This window comes from Mus musculus, chromosome X (genome assembly GCF_000001635.26).
Source record: "Mus musculus strain C57BL/6J chromosome X, GRCm38.p6 C57BL/6J".
Taxonomy (NCBI): Eukaryota; Metazoa; Chordata; class Mammalia; order Rodentia; family Muridae; genus Mus; species Mus musculus.
This window is the reverse complement of record NC_000086.7, coordinates 103,242,897-103,256,967: the sequence shown is the minus strand read 5'-3', so window position 1 is coordinate 103,256,967 and position 14,071 is coordinate 103,242,897. Positions and strand designations below refer to the sequence as shown.

At 41.7% G+C, this 14,071-nt stretch overlaps 1 protein-coding gene across 3 annotated transcripts in view; it reads left to right on the top strand.

The window, feature by feature from the left end:
- Nucleotides 1–335: 335 nt before the first annotated feature.
- 4930519F16Rik (RIKEN cDNA 4930519F16 gene) overlaps nt 336–14,071 on the top strand; it is a 73,655-nt gene continuing 59,919 nt past the window's right edge. For 2 of the 3 annotated variants that reach the window (NM_001358270.2, NM_001382418.1), the window contains exons 1-2: nt 363–449; nt 976–1,144. In NM_001358270.2, coding sequence (NP_001345199.1) covers nt 392–449; nt 976–1,144 — 227 coding nt within the window. In that variant the 5' untranslated portion in view covers nt 363–391. Of the gene's footprint in view, nt 450–975; nt 1,145–14,071 lie in introns of all 3 variants that reach the window. The other variant, XM_011247688.1, reaches the window with a different exon arrangement.

Sequence of the window (14,071 nt, the reverse complement as noted above, 5' to 3'; positions counted from 1 at the left end):
AACTTTCCAGTGACCTGTTATTCTTATGTTATTCCTGTTGTTCCTTCTTGAAGAACTGAAGCTGAGCTACACAACGATGTCAGTCACTCATTCTGTGTAGCAGAGAAATTAGCCTCTCACACCAGGCTAGGACAAGTATCAGCTCTTTTCTGACTAGATAAAGCATTAAAAAATAGAGTTTAAAAAGAAAATAATGCTTGATTTTAAACTATGTTGCTGCCCCTAATTCTCCATCTTAAGCAGCTCTAAGGAGGCTACAAGAGGAAGACCAAATCTCATAATAGGTATTATGATGTCAGACATTCTATAACCTCTGAACTCTGCTTCTAGATGACTAGAGCTGCTGTTGCCTTGGGATTTCCACAACACACCTCTTGCCAGTTGAGTCGAAATGAAGGCTCTACTTTGGCTTTACTGTGTTTTGCTTTTTGTTTGCTACTGCTGGGCTGGTAAGTCATAGATACCTGGACATCTTTATGTATCATTCTTTCCCTTTTATGTCCAAAGACTATTCTGTTCTTTTTATCCCTATTTTACTTATCCCTTTCTGAATTAGTTCAGCCTTCTTCACCACGTCTTCTCATTCCCTTCTCCGTCTGCTACGTTTATAGATCCATTTCCCTTCCTTTTACTTCCTTCTCCTCTCTCCCATGACTTTCTGCCCACCTTTTAAATTTCTCTGCATCAGAGAAATTTGTCTATCTTTCCTCACACAAACTGTATTTTCATTTAGTTTAAATGCTCAGAGGAAAAAGATATAGCATCATGTTGTCATGATAGAAATAGCACATTCATATTTACTCACATAGAATATCAATCACACATGCAAAAGAAGTTAGGCCACATTGAATATGCAACAGAAACTTTCTAGCTGAATTTGAGTATATTAAGTAAACACTCAGAAAGATCTTCAGTAGTGAAACTGTCTTTAACGTTATGTTCAACATCTCTATTCCTATCATACCCCCTTTTCAGTGCCCCAAATGTCAAGACTGAGTGTGAGTTCAAGCTCAGTGACTGGAAATCTACCACCAACGAATAGCTACATTGATATACCATGGCTGGCATCTATGCCTGATAATTGCCAGGGTACTATCCTGACTACAAGGCTGATTCTTTCAACAGCCAACTGTCTGAAGAAATCGTGAGTATGGAGGAGGAGAAAGAATGATTTTGGGTCTTCCTGGATATGGTTAAGTGAATTTTCCTTTTCAGGACTCCTGCTAGTGAATTCAGAGAAACTGGAGAAGATTCTGGTCTACAGAGTGAGTTCCAGGACAGCCAGGGCTATACAGAGAGAAAACCTGTCTCAAACAAACCAAAACAAACAAAAAAACCCCACAAACAAACAAACAAAAAAGAATCACTTTCTGGTACTCAAATCATGTAATGGGCTTTTTACTATTATGTAGCCAACATCTTTTCTGTCTTCTCACACTTAATTTTTCCATTTCCTTCTCCCTCATTCATTTGAAAATCAATTGAATATCCATCATTGTCATGCTGAAAACTAATTTCTGAGGAGTCAGAGATAAATGAATTAGTGGTTCCATTTTGTCTGTAATCAAGCCTGATGACCTGAGTTTGATTCCTAGAAAGAGAATGAACACCTGCAAGTTGTTCTGAGTCCTATGCAGTTGCTTGTGTATCATAAGGGTCCGAAAATCGCTGGAGGAAGACCCCAGACTTAGATGGTATGCAAAAACAAAGAATGTTTATACTGTAGAAACAACCAGAATATGGGGGTCAACCATTCTCTAAAATGGTGACCCAAGACGAAGGCACGTCGGCCTTCTGACAGGGAACCAGGGAACTTTCTAGGATTAGGTAATCTCAAATTTCATTGGTATGTGCTGGTGTGTCTGTGTGTGTGACAGGTGGTCAGTGGTTTGCATTCCTGTGTCATGAATGTTTAACCATAGAATGAGATAGGGCTGCCCTGAGTAAATGCCCATCCTGAGATAAGATATTTCCCCATTTTTGTGGTGGTTGTCTCCAGGCTGTTCTTTGGTAAGGGGTTTTATGACCTTGTTTTTGGATTTTATGGTCTATTCCTGGAGCTGGTGCCTTATGGACTTTAAGATTTTTTTTTTTCTTTTTGGTTTTTCGAGACAGGGTTTCTCTGTGTAGCCTTGGCTGTCCTGGAACTCACTCTGTAGACCAAGCTAGCCTTGAACTCAGAAATCGCCTGCCTCTGTCTCCCAAGTGCTGGGATTAAAGTCATGTGCCACCACTGCCCGGCACAATCTCTGTTCTTGAAGACATATTAGTCTTTTATCAAAAATAAAGGAAGACCTTTTGTGTCAACTGAAGAGATTAGAGTTTCTCACAAATGTAACAAAGCAGAAATCTTAGTTTTAGGACTGGCAATATTACTAAGGATATAACCAGAATCTGTTCATAATTACATAATCATGTAGCAACTCAGTTACAAAATCTTGTTCAGACTTTTCTCTCTAATATTGTGTCATTAATTCCTTTGTCTTCATTCCCTATGACCATTGCTTTAATTCAGATATTCCTGATGTTGATTCTGGAATACTTTCATAACAGTTCTTTAGGCTGTCATCATCTATATTCTTTTTGTCTTTTGAGAACTCTTGGAGGAGGGACCAGGAAGAGGGGCAACATTTGGAATGTAAATAACTAATACAATTAAAAATAATATTTTAGGGGGCTGGAGAAATGGCCCAGTAGATAAGAGATTCTTCTTCCTGAGGTCCTGAGTTCAATTCCCAGCAACCACATGGTGGCTCACAACCATCTGTAATGGGATCTGATGCCCTCTTCTGGTGTGCCTGAGGACAGCTGCAGTGTACTCGTATACATAAAATAAATACATCTTTAAAAATATTTTAATTTTTTGAAAATTTGCATACAATATATTTTGATCATATCACCCCACCTGCTCCCAGGTCTATTCCTATTTCCCTACCCATCCAAATTTATGTGCTGTTTCTCTCTCTTAAGATTCATGAAGTTCAAAATTATTCAACTACTCCTGGGTGTGGGGCCTGCCCCTTGACGTGGCCCTGGCTGTTCTGGAACTCTGTAGACCAGGCTAGCCTCGAACTCAGAAATCCACCTGCCTCTGTCTTCCAAGTGCTAGGATTATAGGCATGTGACACCACTTCCCGGCCTAAAAATAATTTTTTTTGTTTGTTTTTTGAGACAGGGTTTCTCTGTGTAGTCTTGGCTGTCCTGGAACTCACTCTATAGACAAGGTTGGCTTCAAACTCAGAAATCCACCTGCCTCTGCCTCCTAAGTGCTGGGATCAAAGGAGTGGGCCACCACTGCCCGGCTTGAAAATAATTTTTATACGATATATTCTGTTCATGGTTTCTCCTCCCATATTCTCTCTACTATCCCAGTCATCCAACTCCATGATTTCTTTTTCTCTCTCTCTTTAGAATATAAACAGGGAAAACAAAACAACAGAACAAAAGAAACAAAGAAAAAGGAAACACACACACACACCATTAAAACAACAACAACAAATTACAAACTGTAATATTCAAGCAGAAGACCAATATGTAAAAAATTGCTTAAGAAAAGCAATGAGAGACCAAAAAAAAAAAATGTCTACAAAAATACCATTGTGGTTTTTGTTGGCTTCTACTGCTGGTGAAACTCCATTGAAGAAAACTATGTTTTCCTTTGCAAGCAGTTATCAATTGAGTAACTTCTTAGTTAGGGATGAGAGGTTGTGTCGACTTTCCCCTCTCAGCACTGGGACTCCATCTGGCTTGAACTTGTGGAGGCCCTATGTATGCTGCCACAGTCTCTGTGTGTTTCTATGTTTTTAGCCCTGTTGTGTTTGGAAGACACTGTTTTCTGGGTGTGATTCATTGCCGAATCATCCCGCCTTTCCTACATAGTTTTCTAAGCGCTGAGGGGAGAGGTTTGATGGATACATGCCATTTAAGACGAGTGCGAATCAAAGGAAGACATGACCACTCCAAGGTAAGGTTGAGGTTTTTATTGTAGACATGAGGGAGATACAGTCAGAGGCACCTGGAAGAGTCCAGAACAGGCAGAGAAAGTAGACTGAACACAGCCAGTTAAAGGAGAGAGGGAAGGAGAATGAGAGGAAGAAAAAGGAGCAAAGGAGGGCAAAGGCTATTGAAAGTGGACCCAAGAGCGCACATGGCCAAAATGTCAGGTTTCCCCCCCTCCAGGTTTTTTGTTTTTTGTTTTTTTAATAGAAATTAGAATTTGGGAGAAGGGAAGGAAAAGACCCCAGGTGTCAGGCTGGCAAGAGAGGCTTAGGGTAGGTGGTAAGGTGAGAAGATCTGACAGGAGCAAGAGCTAGGCACCCCAGGTAGCCTTTTGTTCTGAGGATCTGACATTCCAGCCTTTTTGTCAATGATAAAGGCAACATAATCTCTCATAATTGCTTTTTAGCTGAAATTAGGGAAATTAGCTGTTGTGGCTGGAGGAGGGGTGGGGTGGGGGGGGGGTAGGAGGATGGAAGCCATTTGTTTTCCCTGCCTAGGGCCTGGGGGGCAGGGAGAGGAGGATGGAAGCCATTTGTTTTTTCTGCCTAGGGCCTGGGGTGGGGGCAGGGAGAGGAGGATGGAAGCCATTTGTTTTTTCTGCCTAGGGCCTGGGGGGCAGGGAGAGGAGGTTGGAAGCCATTTGTTTTGTCTGCCTAAAGCCTGGTGGGGGGCAGGGAGAGGAGGATGGAAGCCATTTGTTTTTTCTGCCTAGGGCCTGGGAGGGGGGAGGGAAGAGGAGGATGGAAGCCATTTGTTTTCCCTGCCTAGGTCCTGGGGGGCAGGGAGAGGAGGATGGAAACCATTTGTTTTTTCTGCCTAGGGCCTGGGAGGGGGGAGGGAAGAGGAGGATGGAAGCCATTTGTTTTCCCTGCCTAGGGCCTGGGGGGGGGGGCAGGGAGAGGAGGATGGAAGCCATTTGTTTTTTCTGCCTAGGGCCTGGGAGGGGGGAGGGGAGGATGGAAGCCATTTGTTTTTTCTGCCTAGGGCCTGGGGTGGGGGCAGGGAGAGGAGGATGGAAGCCATTTGTTTTGTCTGCCTAAGGCCTGGTGGGGGGCAGGGAGAGGAGGATGGAAGCCATTTGTTTTTTCTGCCTAGGGCCTGGGAGGGGGGAGGGGAGGATGGAAGCCATTTGTTTTTTCTGCCTAGGGCCTGGGGTGGGGGCAGGGAGAGGAGGATGGAAGCCATTTGTTTTTTCTGCCTAGGGCCTGGGAGGGGGGAGGGAAGAGGAGGATGGAAGACATTTGTTTTCCCTGCCTAGAGCCTGGGCAGGGGGAGGGAAGAGGAGGATGGAAGCCATTTGTTTTTTCTGCCTAGGGCCTGGGAGGGGGGAGGGAAGAGGAGGATGGAAGCCATTTGTTTTTTCTCCCTAGGGCCTGGGAGGGGGGGGGGAGGATGGAAGCCATTTGTTTTTTCTGCCTAGGGCCTGGGGTGGGGGCAGGGAGAGGAGGATGGAAGCCATTTGTTTTTTCTGCCTAGGGCCTGGGAGGGGGGAGGGAAGAGGAGGATGGAAGCCATTTGTTTTTTCTGCCTAGGGCCTGGGAGGGGGGAGGGAAGAGGAGGATGGAAGCCATTTGTTTTTTCTGCCTAGGGCCTGGGAGGGGGGAGGGAAGAGGAGGATGGAAGCCATTTGTTTTTTCTGCCTAGGGCCTGGGAGGGGGGAGGGGAGGATGGAAGCCATTTGTTTTCCCTGCCTAGGGCCTGGGGGGCAGGGAGAGGAGGATGGAAGCCATTTGTTTTTCCTGCCTAGGGCCTGGGGGGGGGGGAAGAGGAGGATGGAAGCCATTTGTTTTTCCTGCCTAAGGCCTTGGGGGGGGGGCGGCTGGAAGAGGAGGATGGAAGCCATTTGTTTTTCCTGCTGCCTAAGTCCTGTGGGTCCGCCTGGTGCTAGCCTCTTTGGAGCAGTCTGGGATGCAGGTTCCTAAGAAATATCTGAAATTGACACTTAGGAAGTATCTAGTTTCCTCCTGCTTTCAGCAATTCCAGGGAATGTAGGTTTTGATTCAGAGCAGTTTGTAGCTTGCAGTTCATTGGAAATCTGATGGGACTTGCCAAGTCTAGGGAAACAAAGATTTAGGTCTAGTTTCTTGAACTCCCAATTTGAAGCCTGTCATGGAATCAGCCCAGCCTTTCTCAGTTAAAACTCTTGGGCTTTTCAGGTCTTAGTATAAAAGTAGCAGAGTGCTGGGCAGTGGTGGTGCATGCTTGTAATCCAAGCACTTGGGAGGCAGAGGCAGGTGGATTTCTGAGTTTGAGGCCAGCCTGGTCTACAAAGGGAGTTCCAGGACAGCCAGGAGCACACAGAGAAACCCTCTCTTGAACACCCCCCCCAAAAAAAGAAAAAAGAAAGAAAGAAAGAAAGAAAGAAAACAAACACCCCCAAAAGAACCACCCCAAAACAAATCAAAACAAAAAAACAAACAAAAACAAAACAAAACTAACTAAATAAAAGCAGAGTGAAAAGGAAAGCAATCTGAAATATTCCTCATTTTTCACATATCTTAAATTACTTTCTTATACCTTTACAACCTTCTTTTACACAATTTAAATTATTTTCTGACACCCTCACAGCTTTTTTAATGTTTCACATCCTCAGGCCTTTACAACTTGCAATTACATACATTAAATTACTTTCTTAGATCCCCATGGCTTATATAAACTTCAAACCTTTTCTTTCCACCTATTTGAGACACAATTTGCTGATTTTTGAGAGCAGTCATTGCAAAAGAAATTATTTTTTTTAAAAATTATTTATTTATTATATTATATGTAAGTACGCTGTAGCTGTCTTCAGACACTCCAGAAAAGGGCATCAGATCTCGTTACGGGTGGTTGTGAGCCACCATGTGGTTGCTGGGATTTGAACTCAGGACCTTTGAAAGAGCAGTCAGTGCTCTTACCTGCTGAGCCATCTCACCAGCCCAACAAATTCTTTTAAATAAAGAAATAGTAAAAAAGTTACATTGCAACTTGATTTGTGAATTTACATATTTTTGTGTGAAGTCTCCCAGCAAGATAAAAATGTGTCTTCTTTCTCAGCATGAAACCTAGTAGCTCTAGAAAAATGAGGCTTGATTTTACACATGAAATGGTTGACCAGGCAGCTGCCGCTTGGGGGAGGAGCTGAGTGCCTACCACTGCAAAACTGATAAAGCTGTAGTTAACCATCAATATCATCAGTTCTGACAAAGATAGATTATAGCAGGAAAAAAATTATCCAAATGTTTTCTGTATCACTTGAAATGACAGAGACATTCCACTACCTGGAGAGTTACCCTAGGCTCCCAGATGAAGGTCTTGACTGTTTTGTTGGGCCCAAAAGTTGTTGGTCTATGGCTGTTACACACAAAAGCATTACATTTTTGGTTGCCAAACAAGACATCATTGGCTTTCAGCTGCCAGACTCAGAATGTCTGAAAGATTTTCCTGTGGAGGGGGAACTTGGGGAAACTTCCCCAAGTGAGGCAGACAGATTAGGACAGTCAACCTAACAGTGTCCACAGTTTGCACAGGGCCCTGGCATTGGGTGGGATAAGGAAGAGTTTTTCCAAGTGGTTAGCATTACTGTAATCTAGGTGGAGTCATCTGTGTTTCACTGACTTCTTTGGACACCTTAGGGTTGCTTCTGGGAGCTAGCATTTTTGCCTATTACAGGAAGCTTTTCATAAACACTTCAAATACCATATTCAACAGATCTCTGAGGAGTTTGAGGACCATCTATTATGTATTACTTGTTTTCAGTTACTTACTTTGAAAACATGTACAGAAGGCTAAATAAAGCTGGGGCTGGAGACATGGCTCAGCATTTAAGAAGAGCACTGACTGCTCTTCCGAAGGTCCTGAGTTCAATTCCCAGCAACCACATGGTAGCTCATAGCCATCTGTAATGGAATCTGACGCCCTCTTCTGGAGTGTCTGAAGACAGCTACAGTGTACTTACATATAATAAATAAATAAATAAATAAATATTTTAAAAAGCTTATGCTTATAAAATGAATTAGCATGATTATGAGCATAGTTCTGAGCACATTAAAGAATTTGATCATGAAGTGACTGATTACTAATTTGCATGTCTTACATATATTTAACAGTTTACAAGTTGGTAGCTTTTATAAGCTTACTATTTTTATAGTTTTATCTTTGTTAAAAATAAGTTGAAGATTTAATTGAAGATCCTTCAGCATCAAAATAAAACTTTATAAGTGTAGTCTACAGAGAAACTGAGAACTTTATAAAACATAAATATAGCCCACATAAAGACTAGAAACCTTATGCTTCTGATCCTTTTATAGCATACCCTTATGGACTGTCACAGACTTTTGTAGTATTCAGATTATCAAAATAGTTAAAAGTTAACAAAGTTAGCAAAGATGCAGAGGGTAGACATAGATCTTCAGGTCAGTTGCTGTTAAACTGAGTAGGTCTTAGGAGTTTATAGATGTTATTTAACATACATTTTTATCAAACATACGTTGTTCCTTAAAAATTTCTAGAAGCCTGGTGTTGAACAGTTAGCCAAGATACAAATAGTTAGACATATATCTCTTAAGTCAGTTTTTAAGATTTATTTATCTGTTTATGAGTGCTTTGTCTGCATGTACACCTGCATGCCAGAAGAGGGCATCAGATCCCATTACAGATGATTGTGAGCCACCATGTAGTTGCTGGGAATTGAACTCCAGACCTCTGGAAGAGCAGCCAGTGCTCTTAACCACTGGGCCATCTCTCCAGCCCTCTGTTAATCCGAGTAGATCTTTATAACTTTAGGAATTGATCGTGCAAAAATCCAAATCCACATTCTAATTCAAAATACTTGAAAGATTTTTTATTGGATATTTTATTTATTTACATGTCAAATGTAATCCCTTTTCCCAGTTTCCCCCACTCCCCAGAACCCCCTATCCCATCATCCATCCCTCTATCCCATGCATCCTCTCCCTCCTCACTACCCTGGCATTCCCCTGCACTGGGGCATTGAGCCTTCACAGGACCAAGAGCCTCTCCTCCCATTGATGCCCTACAAGGCCATCCTCTGCTGCATATGCATGCGACTGGAGCCATGGGTCCCTCCATGTGTACTCTTTGGTTGGTAGTTTAGCCTCTGGGATCTCTAGGAAGGGGATCTGGTTGGTTGATATTGTTGTTCTTCCTATAGTGTTGCAAGTCCCTTCTGCTCCTTCAGTCCTTTCTCTAACTCCTCCATTGGAGACCCCATGCTCAGTCCAATGGTTGGCTGTGAGCATCTGCCTCTGTATTTGTCAGGCTCTGGCAGAGTCTCTCAGGAGACAGCTATATCAGGCTCCTGTCAGCAAGTACTTCTTGGCATCCACAATAGTGTCTTGGTTTGGTGTCTGTATATGGGATGGATCCCCAGGTAGGACAGTCTCTGTGGCCTTTCCTTCAGTCTCTGCTCCACACTTTGTCTCAGTATTTATTGCCTCCCTTGAATATTTTGTTCCCCCTTCTAAGAAGGACTGAAGGCCTTCTTTGGTCTTCCTTCTTCTTGAACTTCGTGCAGTCTGTGAATTGCATCTTGGGTATTCAGAGATTTTGGGCTAATATCCCACTTATCAGTGAGTGTATACCATGTGTGTTCTTTTCTGATTGGGTTACCCCACTCAGGATGATATTTTCTAGTTTCATCCATTTGCCTAAGAAGTTCATGAATTCCTTGTTTTTAATAGCTGAGTAGAACTCCATTGCATAAATGTACCACATTTTCTGAATCTATTCCTCTGTTGAGGGACATCTAGGCTCTTTCCAGCTTCTGACTATTATAAATAAGGCTGCTATGAACATAGTGGAACATGTGTTCTTATTACCAGTTGGAACATCTTCTGGGTATATGCTCAGCAGAGGTATCGCTGGATCTTCTGGTAATACTATGTCCACTTTTCTGAGGAACCACCAGACTGATTTCCAGAATGGTTGTACCAACTTTCAATCCCACCAACAATGTTCCTCTTTCTCCACATCCTCACCAGCATCTATTGTCACCTGAGTTTTTGATCTTAGCTATTCTTACTGGTGTGAGGTGGAATCTCAGGGTCATTTTGATTTGTATTTCCCTGATGACTAAGGATGTTGAACATTTCTTTAGGTGCTTATGGGCCATTCACGTTTCCTCAGTTGAGAAATCTGTGTAGCTCTACATTTTTAATAGGGTTATTTGGTTCTCTGGCGTCTAACTTCTTGAGTTAGTTCTTTGTTTATATTGGATATTAGCCCTCTATTGGATGTAGGATTGGTAAAGATCTTTTCCCAATCTGTGAATTGCTGTTTTGTCCTATTGACAGTGTCCTTTGTCTCACAATTTTATGAGGTCCCATTTGTCGATTCTTGATCTTAGAGCATAAGCGACTGGTATTCTGTTCAGAAAAATTTCCCCTGTGCCCATGTGTTTGAGGCTCTTCCCCACTTTCTTTTCTCTTAGATTTAGTGTATCTGGTTTTATGTGGAGTTCCTTGATCCACTTAGACTTGAGATTTGTATAGGGAGATGAGAATGGGTCAATTTGCATTGTTCTACATGTTGACTGCTGGTTGAACCAGTACCATCCACTAGATTGTTTTAGCTTCTTTGTCAAATATCAAGTGACCATAGGTGTGTCGGTTCATTTCTGTATCTTCAATTCTATTCCATTGATCTACCTGTCTGTCGCTGTACCAGTACCATGCAGTTTTTTTTAAGATTTTTTTTATTGTTACATGTAAGTACACTGTAGCTGTCTCCAGACATACCAGAAGAGGGCATCAGATCTCATTATGGATGGTTGTGAGCCACCATGTGGTTGCTGGGATTTGAACTCAGGGCCTTCGGAAGAGCAGTCAGTACTCTTAACTGCTGAGCCATCTTGCCAGCCCACCATGCAGTTTTTATCACAATTGCTGTGTAGTACAGCTTGAGGTCAATCATGGTGATTCCCCCAGAGGTTCTTTTATTGTTGAGAATAGTTTTCACTATCTTGGGTTTTTGTTATTCCAGATGAATTTGCAAATTGCTCTTTCTTGCTATATAAACATTGAGTTGGAATTTTGATGGGGATTGCATTGAATCTCTATATTGTTTTCAGCAAGATAGCCATTTTTACTATATTAATGCTACCAATACATGAGCATGGGAGATCTTTCCATTTTCTGAGATCTTCTTCGATTTCTTTCTTCAGAGACTTAAGTTCTTTTTTTTTTTTTTTTTTTTTTTTTTTTTTTTTTGTGGGTACCCTTGCATTGGGGAATAGCTGTTCAGAATTGAGACATCATCTTGGTGGATTTTTCCTTTAATGAGTATTAAGTGTCTTTGCCTATTTCTTTTGATAGATTTGTGGTTGAAAGTTTATTTTATTTGATTTTTAGAATGGCTAAATCCAGTTTGTTTGTTGGGTCTGTTTGCTTGGAAAACCTTTTTACAGTTCTTTAATCTGAAGTAATGAACTTTGTTGCTGAGGTGTGTTTCTTGTATGCAGCAGAATGATGGATCCTGTTTGCATATCCAGTCTGCAAGCCTGTGTCTTTTTATTGGTGAATTGAGTCCATTGATGTTGAGAAACATTAATGACTAGTGATTGTTAGTTCCTGTTATTTTGATGTTAAAGGTATTAGTGTATGTGTCTGAGTTCCTTTTATTTTTGTTTTGCTGTAAGGTGATTAAATTTTTGCATGTGTTTTCTTGAGAGACTTAAGTTCTTATCATACAGATTTTTCACTTGCTTGGTTAGAGCCACACCAAGGTATATTATATTATTTGTGACTATTGTGAAGGGTGCTAAATTCCCTAATTTCTTTCTTAGCCTGTTTATTCTTTGAGTAGAGAAAGGCTACTGATTTGTTTGAGTTAATTTTATATCTAGCCACTTGGCTGAAGTTCTTTATCAGGTTTAGGAGTTCTCTGGTGGAATTTTTGGGGTCACTTAAGTATACTATCATCTGCAAATAGTGATTTTTACTTCTTCCTTTCCAATTTGTATTCCTTTGATCCGTTTTGTCTAATTGCTCTGGCTAGGACTTCGAGTACTATATTGAATAGGTAGGGAGAGAGTGGGCAGCCTTGTTTAGTCCCTGATTTTAGTGGGATTGCTTCAAGTTTCTCTCCATTTAGTTTGATGTTGGCTACTGGTTTGCTGTATATTGCTTTTATTATGTTTAGGTATGGGCCTTGAATTCCTGATCTTCCCAAGACTTTTTTTTTAAAAAGATTTATTTATTATTATATTTAAGTACACTGTAGCTGTCTTTGGATGCACCAGAAGAGGGCGTCAGATCTCATTACAGGTGGTTGTGAGCCACCATGTGGTTGCTGGGATTTGAACTCAGGACCTTTGGAAGAGCAGTTAGTGCTCTTACCCATTGAGCCATCTCACCAGCCCTTCCCAAGACTTTTTTTTTAAAGATTTATTTATTTATTATATGCAAGTACACTGTAGCTGTCTTCAGACACACCAGAAGAGGGAGTCAGATCTTGTTACGGATGGTTGTGAGCCACCATGTGGTTGCTGGGATTTGAACTCTGGACCTTTGGAAGAGCAGTCGGGCGCTCCTACCCACTGAGCCATCGCACCAGCCCCCCTTCCCAAGACTTTTATCATGAAGGGATGTTGAGAGAGAGAGGTGAGGAGAGTGAGAGACAAAGAGAGAGCAAAGGATGGCAAAGCAAAGAGAATTAAAAGTAGAGCCAAGAGAGTACATGGCCAAAATGGCCGATTTTTAATAATAGGAATCAGCGGGCTGGGTGGTGGTGGCGCACACCTTTAATCCCAGCACTTGGGAGGCAGAGGCAGGTGGATTTCTGAGTTTGAGGCCAGCCTGGTCTACAGAGTGAGTTCCAGGACAGCCAGGGCTACACAGAGAAACCCTGTCTCGAAAAAAACCAAAAAAAAAAAAAAAAAAAAAAAAAAGAGGAATCAGAAGCTGGGTTAAGGGAAGTGAAGACCATGGACTGTAAGATCTTGGAGGCTAGTCTGCACTTGGGTTTGCTGATAGGCACCGCAGTGAGCCTTTTGTCCTGAAATTCTTTGTAACAAACTGACATGTGCCCCAAGATTTCCCACACTCTGTACATTGTCTCATATATTAGTTCCCATCTCTTGCAAAAGGAAGCTTCTCTAATGATGACTGAGCAAGACACCGATCTGTGAGTATAGCAGAATGTTACTAGGAGTCATTTTACTGTCGTGTTTCATTAGCAGAACAATAATACTTTGTTTTCCCCTAGACCCATGGCCTATCCAATTTCAGGTTATTGGCTACCTGAACAGTATTAAGCATGGATTCTATCTCATGGAGTGGGCCTTAAATCCAACCAGGTAATGGTTGGTTATTTCCACAGCATTTGGGCTACTATTTCATCAGCAAGCTATGCAGATAGGTCACCATTGCAGAACAAAGGGTTTGTGTCAGAATTAGTGTTTAACCTTTCTCTGGTGGTGGTAGAGTACCTTCTAGTAGCATAACAGTACTCAATAGGAGATAAAGCTTTCTTAGGTAACAGCTCAACTTCTCTGTGTTCAATGAGAATATAGAGACAACATCAGTTTATGGGGAGCAACCTTAGTAATAGCCTGAGTTCTTTAGGTGATGTCCATGAGAGGCCTTTGACCAACAATCCAATTATATGTAATCTATTTGTGGCACTGGAAGTTTCTCTTGGTGGAAAAGATGGCTAGCTGGAGCATTGTCTCCCCTATTATTTGGTAACTCCATTTACATTTCTTTCATATTTGCATATCTTTTAAGAAGTTTCTGCAGTAGTAGGTTACCATGACCCCTCAAATGGCCCATTCTCTTCCTATATTCTCTTCCTTAACCTCTCTTTCCTCTCCTTCCCCATTTAATCTTCCTGTTCCAGCCCCCTTCCCCATCTATCCATAACTATATATACTGTTTTTCCTTCCTTGGGAGAACTTCCCATCTACTCCGGTTGCTTACTCTATACCTGTCCACTGTAGTTATATGACTTAGAACATGCCTAAAAGCTAACATCCACATATAAGTGAATACATACAATATTTGTCTTTCTGGGTCTGAGTTACCTCACTAAAGTGGGTTTTTTTTTCTAGTTTCAACCCTTTACCAGTGAATTT